Below are 13204 nucleotides of genomic sequence, written 5' to 3' on the forward strand. Positions count from 1 at the left end.
TATGCTCATTCATTAACACACACAGTCACTCATTCACTCACTTGGCCACTCATACGGTCAATCACTCACTCATACACTCACTCCCTTGATCATTCATATGGTCATTCATTAACACATACAGTCACTTGGCCACTCAATTGGTCACTCACTCAACCATACGGTCATTCATACGGTCGTTAGCTCAATCACTTGGTCATTCACACAGTCAGCCACTTACTTGATCACTCACTCTATGACTCATACATTCGAGGCAGGAGAAATGTATCGGGGACAAAACGTCGGGGGCGAAATTTCCGGATCCCAATAATGTTTGAGTATCCGAAAATTCAGAGTGCTTGTTTGTCTCGCATTTTGATCTTTAGAGAAAAAATTAAAGCGATAAAAGTTTTGGAATTTTGAAACCACTTTTATTTTTTTGTGTGGGTCTCTATTTTGCTTCTCGATCTTACCTTACAAGTTCTTGACCTTTCTCAGCCGCGAACCAGAATCAATAACACGATCAGCTTCGCGGCGACCCACGGGACTGTTTTTTTCCCCCCCTCAAGATCAGTGAAACCAGCTACAGAATAAGTGCATTTATAACACTTATGAATGGACTGTAAGTGGATTGATACAACTCATCTAGGACGTCCATGCGAATCAAGTTTGGGTCGTGACCCATAGCTCAAGAATCCCTAGCTGCAAGTGAATTTGTACGACTCATCCAGGAAGCCTCTGAAACTCAAGTTTAGGTCACGACCCACAGGTTAAGAACTTTTGATCTTTCACCCACTAGGCAGTTTATAGCTTCTTTACGGTGCTTAATTTCTAATGAACTGGTACACATGCAGGAACATGTTGTGTGTGTCTGTATGCGTCGCTCTAATTTACTTATGTTTTCAGAGTTTTGAGTGTTTTGTATCATACTGGTGCTGCCATCTGTCTTCCATACTTCTAAGTGAAAATGGAAAAATGCCTTAATTTCCATCTTTCGATGCGAGTACCATCACCACATGCCCGCAAAAAACTGGCGACTATGATCAATAGATGGCGCAGACAATAAAAGTCGAATTCACGGGATGATCTCAGTGGTTTTTTTTTCTGTCGCTACTACCATGGGTTCCAGATTGTTCTGTTATCATTGGTTACTGACAGATGAAAAAAAGACTAAAGTCTCGGTCTATTGTTCGAACAATTCTGGTATTGGAAGAGTATTGCAACCTCAATTACAGTAGTGGTGCTATCTGTTGCGCGGACAGCATCAATCAACTTTTCACTGGATCGTGATTTTCGTGCGTCGGCAGGTGCCAGTCCCCAAGTTAACAGCTCACGGAGGTAAACATCAGAGCCATATAACAAAGGCTGTCTCATGAGGCACTAGAATCGGCACCAGCTGACGCCACGCGTGACGTCATTCCCCTGCAGAACCGAGTGCGCCCGCTTTGCTATCTTGTTAATTACGATAGTTCGCAAAACCGCTGTTACTGCCCATTTTGCTGAATTTTTTCTGAAATTACCTTTTTCGATTATTTTCATTAGTATCTGTTTATTTATTGGCTTGCTCTTCGTGCAACCGTTCAAACATTTAAAATAAGAAGTTCTGCATTTGCTCATGACATGAGCTAACTTCCACTAAGAATATTTTTCTCTGATCCATTTCAGTTGAATCACGCATGTCACCTTTAATTGGGTTGATTGAAAGTCAACTCGAGACAGATAATTTCAATTATCTTCTGAACTTTCTAATAATTTTTTATTCCTTTTTCTTTCCGTCTGATTTAGGTGTACCTTTTAAAAGTCTCACACTTCATTATTAACAATGCAACCTGCAACATAAAAACATGGGGAATCAAATATAAGTATACTTACAGTTTACTCGATCGAGATCGAGCCTCTTATATTTGGACAATCATATTTTGCAAGTTTCTGTGTTGTTTTAGGAAAAGTATGATAAGTGGCTTGAATCCCTTTTCTTTGTCTTCCGATAATTTTTCTTGCACGTTGCAATCGCACAAGAACTCATATTTGTTTAACAATGATTTTACAGAAGAATCACAAAAAAATATCATAAAAGTACCACCCGTACACACCAGTGATACTAAAACAACACCATAAACGAGAAATACTTAAAACAGTAAAATAAGCAACTGAAATTTTTTAAACGATTCTCTTCAATACAGTACGTTTCGCAAGCTGATGTCAGCGAGAAAATAGTAGCAGTTCCGAGACCCACACCCACCGAGCCGAGGCGGCAAGCGCAACATCAAAGAGATGAAACAGCCATTACTATATAGCCCACGGTAAGCATGCCGTGATTTAATTTCAGAGATACGGCTACAATATCCGTAGATTAATTAAATACGTAGTTTCGTGTATATATACAGTAATGAAATACTTACGATTGCTACCGATGTCATGAACTGTTAAGAATATCGCTTTTTTTTCGACATTCGTCAAGTCACCCTGTAAGAGAAAAAGAAAAACCAGGTCAAATAAACACAATTTTGAAAAATGCACGAAACCTATTAACGACAAAAATAATATCTAAATCTGATTAATTTCCAAATTTATGACCAATTCTTAAATTATTATTTTTTGAAAAATAATAATTTCAGGGTAAGTACCAGTAATAATTTATGAAAATTCTTAATTAATGAAAATAATTTCGCAGAATTAGTAACAGAAATAGTTAATGAAAATTCATTGTTGAGAAAAATAATTTCGAGAAATAATTATTTTGAGAAATAATAATTTTGAGAAATATTAAAAGAAATAATAATTTTGAGAAATATTAAAAGAAATAATTTTGAGAAATATTAAAAGAAATAATTTTGAGAAATATTAAAAGAAATAATTTTGAGAAATAATAATTTTGAGAAATATTAAAAGAAATAATTTTGAGAAATATTAAAAGAAATAATTTTGAGAAATATTAAAAGAAATAATTTTGAGAAATATTAAAAGAAATAATTTTGAGAAATATTAAAAGAAATAATTTTGAGAAATATTAAAAGAAATAATTTCGATAAATATTAAAAAATGATAATTTTGAGAAACATTGAAAAAAAAAGTGTAATTCCCCAGAAATTCTGAAACATAAAATATGAAAATCTTTTAAATCATTTGATCCTTTTTGTCGCACCACGGTCATTTTCTGCACACGAGGGGTAATTAGACCGGGACCTACAATTTATTGCCGATTCCGAATGGCAGGCTTGTTTTTATGCTCATCGAGAGGTTGGTGCGCTAACTCCTCGATGGGGGACTCCCTGCGGTAGCAGTTTTTCATGCGCTCATGTCACCGTTGAATCATTTAAAGTAAGTTAATTACAGAATAAGCAAAAAGAAATAAATCAAAAAATATATGATTCCGGAATTGGTGAAAGAATGGATTTCAGAATAAATAAAATCTTACTATCACTATCAATCAATTTTGTTTGTTGCTCTTGTTTTTACTCGGGGCCATGTTTAGCCAATCCGTTAAGACGCCACTATACATGCAAGTTGTTTGATTATTCCCATCGAACTTTCATAGTATAATAATAATTTTGTAACCTTGAATATTTGCATGAGCTCATGGTGATATTTGTACCCAATATTACCTTCACAGTAATGTTTATGTGCATTACCAATAGTATAAAAAGGGAAATTTTTGTAATGTAAATAATATATGTGAGTAAAAAATTATTCAAATGTGAATGCCCAGCACTGTCAACGGAGGCTCTGTTTGATTATTCCCGTCTCAGTGGAGGCTCTGTGTGTTTTCTGTGTGTGTATATTGCATATTCCGTAAAAGGAAAGAGGAACAAAACTGCCCAGCACTGTGGACGAAGGCCTTGTTTCTTCGTTTCCCGTCACAGTGGAGGCGCTTTATATATTTTGTATACATATTGTATTTAGACCACGGGGCAAATCTCTCCCACTTCAGCATGTCAACTTCTTCTTCTTACTTGCCCACAAGTCTTTTCCACACTTCTTTCTAAATGCCAGGCTGTGGTCTCCGGTCCTTACGTGTCACTGGGCGCACGTGCAATTTTTCTCCCTAGTCATTCGGTTCAGCTGTCCATTTCAGTCAAATGTCTTGTACGTTGCATCGAATTGATGGCTGTCTTCATGGGGGAGAACAACGCGAGTGATTCGATACTTGCAAGCACGGAGCAAAGGGGGCCACTGGTATAAATCTTTAACTTTTTCCTAGACAACCCTGCCTCTTTTGAGGTAGTTGCTTTGCATCAGTCCGGAGTTGTGAGCGGTTCTATCTATCTATCTATACATACAAAGTCTTTGTAGATCATGATTCCATCTCACAATTCTAAACACCGCAGTATCACTTGGTGTGCTAGCCCGCGGCCCTCATTGGAAGTAATCTGTAAAATCTGTAAATGTACCGCGAGTCACTCAAGGGATCTGTAAATGTGCAGCGAGTCACTCAAATAATCTGAAAATATACCCCGGTTCCCTTAAGAGATCCGGGAATGCTCCGAGGATCACTTAAGTGATCTGTAAATGTTCCGATTATAGTTCATTTTTACAAAACCAGGATTGAAGTCGCGGTCCACATCAGACGTGGGTCGTGGTTTCGACATATATGGTGCAAAAATATTCATCTGAAACAGCCGAAGTAAATCATCGAGAAAAACATCATGGATGCGATTCATGATTTCACTGTTTTCAACGAAATGGTTAGAAATAAGAAAAGCAATGGATTATTCAGACTAATTACATCTCAACTGAAATTACTTAAACTTTTCATTTTTTTGCCTTTAAGGCATTAATTATCGTTATTATTGTTATTTGCCGCCAAGATGTGGAAGAAGTTTGGTGTCCTGCTAAATCGTGTACATCAATCAAATCCGTTCTCAGTCATCAAGGGAGGATGGCGCCGTTAACAGACAGAACTAAGTTATCATGGTGCCGCCGAAAAGTGGATAGCATCGAGCTGCTACGGCGCCATAATACTTCAGAGACATATCGACTCTTCGCTTAAAAGATGGCGCGAGCTCATTTCAGAAGTCGCCAAAAGAACCAGTGGCGTAACTGTATTTTATGAGCAACTCTTTTCGTATTTTCTGCAGTGAAAGCCCCCTTTTATTACGTGCCTATACAGCGGAGAACTCCCGTTTAATCGTATCTATTTAATCTTTTAAATCTTTATTGAAAAATACTATCAGTTTCGGTCTAGTAACCGACATTTTCGTTATTGAAATTTGTGTAGTAAAGTTTTTTTTTTTTACACACGTCAATCATTTCACCATCGCACACTGATGTTTTTTCTACCACCACTGCCAAAGAGTTTGCTCCACTGCATCATCCGAAGCCGGCGGCGTCATTTCTAATGGAACGAGTTCGAAATTGCTGTGCACACACACACGCACGCACACAATACTGTGTGTGTGTGTGTGTGGCTCCGGTCCTCTCTCTCCTTCAGTCACTGCCATCTTGCGTCTCACCATTCATCCAAGCATCCATTGTCCTGAAGGAAGACCAGCGCATGCGTATTGGTGGGGCAACAACCTCTCGATGCCGCCCTCCTGACATTTAGATGGGAGAACGAAGAGAGAGAGAGAGAGAGAGAGGATGGTGGCCGGCCGAATGGAGAAGGGATGCCCTGGAGCAAAACCGGGTATCCAAGAGAAAGGGAGGGGGCATTGGGTGTGCTGTGCGCGTGTAAATTGGGAGTAGCATGGAAATGCATCATGGGGGAAAAGGGCAGAGGAAAACCCCATAACTTCTGATAACCATTGGGACGGCTGACACTGAAATGCAGTCCGGGATGCGGGAACGTCTCCGGTATCATGGATCACGGTCAAATGTGAAAGCACCCGCATCAGATTTTTTTTTGTTTTTGGCAAGTCGTCGATACCTGACAGAGGAACGTTCCCTACATTCAAATAAAACCAATATATTCAATAATAAATTTAGTTTTCGTTAGCCGAGGTATCACTATATTTGTCCGCATCAATTAATTAATTGATTAATAAAATTCAGGCAGAAATACATTTCCCCTGAAAGAGATTCACCGCATTGCACTTTTGAGTCTCACACAGAAAGTAACAATACCAACAACTTCATCAATACTCTCGATGATCATAATAAGGTGCAAAATGACTGATGTTATTTTTCATCATCCGAAGAACGAATGCAAGTGACAAAGTTAAAACGAAATTCAAGACGAATCTGAGCGAAATATAAAAAAAATTGTATTCTCTTGGAGTGGTTTCAAAATCTTTTCCAGCTCAAAATATCAATATAGAAAGATTTATCGTAGTAAAGTATATCGTTGTGTCGATAATAATACAGTAATTCAACAGTAAACTACAGGTAAAGCCTAACAAGGTTTGGAAAAATATCGTTGAAGAGCATGGCCGCATTTGGCGCTCGAAGATTTTTGTCGTGACCCACCGATCATTTTCAAAAAATGGTTGAAAACATTGAAAAAATAATACTTCTAGAGCTAATGAAAGAAATGATTTCAGAGTCGATGAAAAAATTTCGGAATCGATGGAAAAATTTCGGAATCGATGGGAAAATTTCGGAATCGATGATAAACTTTCGGAATCGATTGAAGAATTTGACGATGAAGAAAATAATTCTAGAATAAATGAAAAATAATTTCGGAATTGGTGAAACAATTTCGGAATTGGTGAAACAATTTCGGAATCGATGAAAAAATTTCGAAATCGCTGAAAGTATTAGATGATGAAAAAAATAAACTCTGGAATAAATGAAAAATAATTTCGGAATTGATGAAAGAATTGCAGAATTAATGAAAAAAAGTAATTCTAGAAAAAAAATAAATAATTTTGGAATTGACAAAAACTTAGAATTCATGAAAGAAATCATTTAAAAATATTTGAAACAAATAATTTCAGAATCAGTGAAAAAATAATTTACAAATCAATAAGAGAAATAATTTCATATTTTCTGATAGAAATTATTTCACAATCAATATAAAAGAATAATTGCATAATTATTGTAAGAAATTATTTCAAGACACATTGAGAAGGAAAATAGTTTTTAAAAATTATCGAAATAAATAACCAAAGAATCATTTAAAGTGATTTCAGATTAAAATAATCTCAGAATTAATTAACTTAATCAGTAACTAATCAAAAACTTTTTCAGAACTAGTAAAAAAAAAATTGTTTCAGAACTAATCAAAATTGATAATTTATAAAAGAAATAATATCAGAATAAATAAAAGTCTTCATTTTTGTCCGTTTAACTCGAGTCTCTTGTGCCGCTTCTATCAAGATGCCACTAAATTACGTGAGTTGGTTGGGCTTCATGAGAAGTTTTAATTTGGCCCACCGTGTGTCTGAAAGGATGAAGACCCCTGTTATAGAGGGATTTATCGTAATATACACTATCGTTGTAGCAAGATTTCACTTCATATTATTAAAAAAAATAAATGTGTGATTTTACTTGGTTACCAGTTCATTTTGAATATGTAGTGTGAACATTGAGCCTGGAAGGGGTAAGAAGCAAAAGACAAGGACTAAATCACCATGACGGAAGGGGGGAAACTGATATCAATCTTATGTCTAGACTGGAATCTGATATTAACAGGTGACTTGGCCCTAGTCCAAACGTCCGTAATATTTTTCTCCTCTGTCAACCACTCTTCCATTAAAACGTTGCTAATTCATCTTGTTGGAAATCTTCATCCCAGAAGGCCACTTTTCTACAAATTACAGAAAGCCCACCATGGGAAGTCATTCAACTTTTCGAATATTATACCGGGTGATGCTGAACTCGGGGTGGGAGGGGGAGTTAATGGTATTTTTTGGGAAAGAATGTTTGGGTGCAAGAGACGCTTTACACCTGGGGTTGCACAACCCCTCCGTCCCGCGAAAGGTGTAACGCGTTCTGGAAAAAAAGTATCTATACAGGGTGAACGTGACATGCCCTGCCAAACGAAAGAGGGTGGTAGACGAGTTCAAGGGGAACAAGAAAACACCCTACAACCCTGTACTATCCCGAACCGTTTTCGAGTTATGGTGGATATAGTTACTCTGTGTGACTATCTTTTGAAGCTAAAAAATTTCCACAGTTTTCACAATCTTTGGCGGTTTCCTGTGCTTTTTCTTGATGGCATCTTCGATTTATGCACTTTTGACTCTTCCAGCACGAAACCATTGCAATACATTGGTCGACATCGTCAAAATCAGATGTTTTTCTTTAGTTTTCTGGTTAACCTTCCTTTTTTTCACCAATCTTTTTCACCTTCATCAGAATTTTGATTAATGATTGAGAAATTCGAGCTCAACCATCTGAAATTCAGAAATTTCATTCTCTTTGGCAATTTTAGATTGAATTTTTTTTCCATTGCATCCAAATCTTTTAAACTGTTGAACAAATAGGAATCTTTCCTTTTCGCGATCATTTTTCTAATTTTGAGACAATGCATAAAGCCATGGTATTTGTGCAGATTCTATGAGGTTCCTATTTTCGTTGAAAATGTAAGCGCCCTCTAAGGACTCATTAAAGAACAAAAACAATGATTCAATGTACTGGAAACAGCTTAGATACTCTGAAGCCCCAGTCCAGGTTTTTTGCAATTCTCAACTGGCAAAATATTTGTTATGCTTTCCAGATGCTTTACCTAATAAAATATTGTGTGTGTGTGTGTGTGTGTGTGCGTGTATATATATATATATATATAGAGATTAATATTATAATTTTTGTTAAAATTTTAGACTTGAAATAGCATAGCTGATAATTGACGACGACAAGATACAGAATTTGAATGCAAAATTTTGGAGCAATAATTTGTTGTAGCATATGAAATTTTTTGAAGTTGAAAAGTTGAAAATCATCAAATCCAGCGATTTTCAATGCAGACCAAATTTTTACATTCTGCTGCAAATTATTACTTCAAAATTCTTCATTCAAATTCCGTATCTTGTCATCGTCAATTTTGCTATCAGCTATATGCTACTTCAAATATAAAATTTTAACAAAAATTATAACACTATACAGTATATTTCAGCTATCTATGTTGCTGGTATGGATATGATTTGACAATTCTATTCAATTTTCAAGTTCATTTCAATATCAATATGTTTCTGTAGTTTTTTAAATTTTTTTTTATAATTTAATTTTTTTGGTACTCGTGTATGTATATATGCATACATAGTGATTAATATATATTTACCGTTGTCGTGTGAATCAACATTCGATTTAGCGGTAAAGAGTTGATATTATTCTATTAAGTGGGGAACATTATCACTGCGGGAAAAATTTTAGTTTCACAGGATTTTATCTGTTTTAAACGGGATATTTGTGCATCCGTTACCCTATTAAGCGGAGCCGACTGTACATTCAGTTTAGAAACCACCTGAAACCAAAGATAAAAAATATCCCAGACTATGTTCTTCTCCGGAAGTACTTGGTAACACTTCCCCTGATTTTGTAACAGCAGCAGCATCGAACAGAAAACGGGGGACTTTATCCTTTATAAAATATTCGAGAACACACTTATTGTAGGCAAGACAATAAGACAGAACTTCCAAGAAAACATAAGAACAAACAAAAGTAATCTTTCTTTTTTTTATATATTCTCGATGATCAAAGTATAAACATGGAGGTCGTGCGAAAGGTTCCATAAAAACCCAAAGAGCCAAAAGGTCGAGCCTCTCTGCCTCTTGTGAAGAAGCCTTTTTTATTTATCATTAATATTCGAAATCATTAGTAAAAGAACTCTTGAGATGGATTTTGCCAAGTTCTTCTCTACATCGTAATTTCTTTTCTTTCTTTCTTTTTTAATATTCTATATTTATTTTTTTTTCTTTAGGTCTATCTGCTGTTGAGAAATTAAAAAGTGATAACGAACCGCCTACTACTTATTACATACTTACTACACGTGCATGTCTCTTATCAAAATTTAGGCTTCCTCTATAAAAAGAGATAAGGCAGCCAAACTCGGTAGAGAGAAGGAGGGAGGGAGGGATGATGTGATATCAAGTTCGAGGAAATGTAGTGGATATTGAATTGGGTCAGTTTTTTTATTTTTGCGGTCCTTAATATACATTTATTTATATCTATCTTTTCTAGATATTGACCATTAGTTTTGCTCTTTGACCGGAAACGAAGTTGGTACCAGATATTAATTAATGGTAGTTCAAGGATCTTTCGATACCATGGAATCAAACTTGCAATGAAACTCTCATTTTCTTGATATCTATACTCATCAGTATGACTTTAACAACCCTTCTATGATGGACGTGGATCAGATTTTATGCAACACAATTTTATCTTGAAGAACACTGACATAAATTATCTCAGTAACACGTGTGAATGTGGTAGAAACTTGTTCAATGTTAGCGAATGCTTTACCTCCCTGCCACCAAAGTGAAGTGATAACTAGTCGTAGGCTACTGCAGGATAGTTTTTGAACGGGTCGCTGATCCCAGTGAGATAAAATGACATAATTTTGAATTTTCTCTTACTTCAAAATAACGCAATATAGCCACACGACTGGCTTTTGGCATGATTTCTATCTCAATAACGAAACTTCTCTCGAAGTCTACTGGTACGTAAATCAATTCCTTGAGCTATCTATTCGACCCGCACGCCCCCCCCCCCGCCACCGGTCCCCCTTGCCACATCTGGAGTAAATTGCAGAAAAATGTAGAAAAAATACTTTGTCTGTAAAAATCCAACTATGAATGCAATTGAATGGACTAATTTGCAAAAGAAACAGTAACTTTTGATACATTGCATCTACTAGCTTTGAACCAGATAAACAATGGATATGTATCAGTTTATGAAGAAGTGGGGGCAAGGGGTAAAATTTCGATTAATAAATTGCCCGCTTTTCCACCATATTACTTACGAAGGACACAAATCTGTGAATTTTCTGGGAAATTATACGGTTGTGGCTTATACACCGGAGTGTTGCCCCTGATGCGACCCGTAACGCTGCAGCTGACCATTATATTGGTCCTTGAACAATGAGAAGGTTGCCGACCCTGGTATATAGTAGCCTTACTCATGACGACCATTGCCGCTTTGATATGTTTCCGGCTCGGATATACTCAAGCTTTATACATACAAGTGATAAAACTTTTATCCAAAATTATTGGTGGAGAGCGCAAACTTCTATAAGTTTGCAACAGGTGAATGAATTCATTTTTGTACCGAATTGACAGCCAAAGGGACCCAAAGTCCCGAATTAAACAGGAGAAAGAGTTTCCATCTCAATAACGAAACTTCTCTCGAAGTCTACTGGTACGTAAATCAATTCCTTGAGTCTAATTAAATTAAACTTTAACCAATTCTTAAATTATTTCTTTCATTAATTCTGAATTGTCATCCATTCTGGAATTATTTCTTTCATTAATTCTGAATTGTCATCTATTCTGGAATTATTTCTTTCATAAGCTCTGGAATTATTTTTCTTTAGCGCTCTGGAGCTATCTTTCATTTGTTCTAGAATTATTTCTTTCATTAGTTATGAAATTGTTTTCATTAGTTATGAAATTGTGTTTTCATTAGTTATGAAATTGTGTTTTCATTAGTTATGAAATTGTGTTTTCATTAGTTATGAAATTGTGTTTTCATTAGTTATGAAATTGTGTTTTCATTAGTTATGAAATTGTGTTTTCATTAGTTATGAAATTATCTCTTTCATTAGTTATGAAATTATCTCTTTCATTAGTTATGAAATTATCTCTTTCATTAGTTATGAAATTATCTCTTTCATTAGTTATGAAATTATCTCTTTCATTAGTTATGAAATTATCTCTTTCATTAGTTATGAAATTATCTCTTTCATTAGTTATGAAATTATCTCTTTCATTAGTTATGAAATTATCTCTTTCATTAGTTATGAAATTATCTCTTTCATTAGTTATGAAATTATCTCTTTCATTTCTTCTAGAATTATTTCTTTTATTGGTGCTGGATTTTCCTCACAATTCTGGAATTATTATTTTTCAATTAATTCTGAATTTTCATCAGTTACGGAATTCATAATTGATTGATATCGTTCATTAACTCTGGAGTTATTTCTTCCATTAGCTACGAAATTATCTCTTCCATTGTTCTAGAGTTATTTCTTTCATTGATTCTGGGATTAATACTGAATTCGAAAATTATTTCTTCAAATTATTTTTCTTCGTTTTTTTCTCATCAATTCTAGATTTTTAGATTTTTACTTGTTCTGGAATTATTTCTTCCGATCGTGTTTTGCAATTGCTTCTTTCATTAAGTTGAATTTTTTTTTTCCGTTCTGAATTTATATGAATTCAAAATTTTCCTTAACGCATAAATTGATTTTTTCATTCTATAATTTCTATATAATAGTGCATGAATTTTTGAATTCCAATTTCCCGTATTTCCAAAAATACATTCCAGGCTAGAAGGGGTACGCAAACATTTTTAGGCCATTGAAACTGTTTAGCCACATTAGCGACGCAACGTTATTATTTCCGCACTGGGACCTGCGAACGGTAAGGCGGTCCTGATTCGTCAGTAGAAGAGGTGTAAATGAAATATGTTCAGCACTCCATTACCAATTAGATTCTCATTCGCATCTTCTACTTTTCGACTCGGCGTCATCTAGCGCTTTTTCCGTACGTAAAAAATATATATATATATATATATATATATATATATATATATATATATATATATATATATATATATATATATATATATATATATATATATATATATATATATATATATATATATATATATATATATGGGGAAAACTCTCGGTTCTTATATATATATATATATGTATATATGAGAACCTATGTAATATTAATAATAGAGCATTTATACGAGAGTCTTCTCGTTGCCCGTCGTTTTCCGGAACAAGGTAGGGATATTTAGCACATGGAGAGCACTCACCATTGTATTGATGTAATGTGCTGCATTACTAAGAAGTGTATATGTTAAATTCCCGCGTGTTTAAACAGTAGTTATCTACGGCTGATCAATCCCGTCTTCCACTCAAAATTCATTGGAGAGGGCACAAAATATACGTTTTCTCCTGATGGGGGGAGTTAAATGCATTTTTTTAATCCCTAATTGTGAGCCAAAGGGATCCAAAAAGCCCCAAATCAAACGGGAGAGGGAGGTCCAAAATTATCGGAAGCGTTTATCAATTCTGAAATTATTTCTTCCATTAGTTCTGAATTTTCATAAATTCTGGAACAATTTCTTTCATTAATTATGAATTTGATTCAATTCTGTATTCATTTCTTTCATGAAT

At 35.0% G+C, this 13204-nt stretch overlaps 1 protein-coding gene across 1 annotated transcript in view; it reads right to left on the reverse strand.

The window, feature by feature from the left end:
- Positions 1-13204, reverse strand: part of LOC149064781 (uncharacterized protein ZK1073.1-like) — a 105115-nt gene that overhangs the window by 25934 nt on the left and 65977 nt on the right. Inside the window, exon 3 of the mRNA XM_089255407.1 lies at positions 2379-2442. Coding sequence (XP_089111533.1) covers positions 2379-2442 — 64 coding nt within the window. The remainder of the gene's footprint in view (positions 1-2378; positions 2443-13204) is intronic.

This window comes from Pholcus phalangioides, unplaced genomic scaffold, assembly GCF_987345545.1.
Source record: "Pholcus phalangioides strain wild (caught in Gottingen) unplaced genomic scaffold, Ppha-v1.0 ptg000042l_1, whole genome shotgun sequence".
Taxonomy (NCBI): Eukaryota; Metazoa; Arthropoda; class Arachnida; order Araneae; family Pholcidae; genus Pholcus; species Pholcus phalangioides.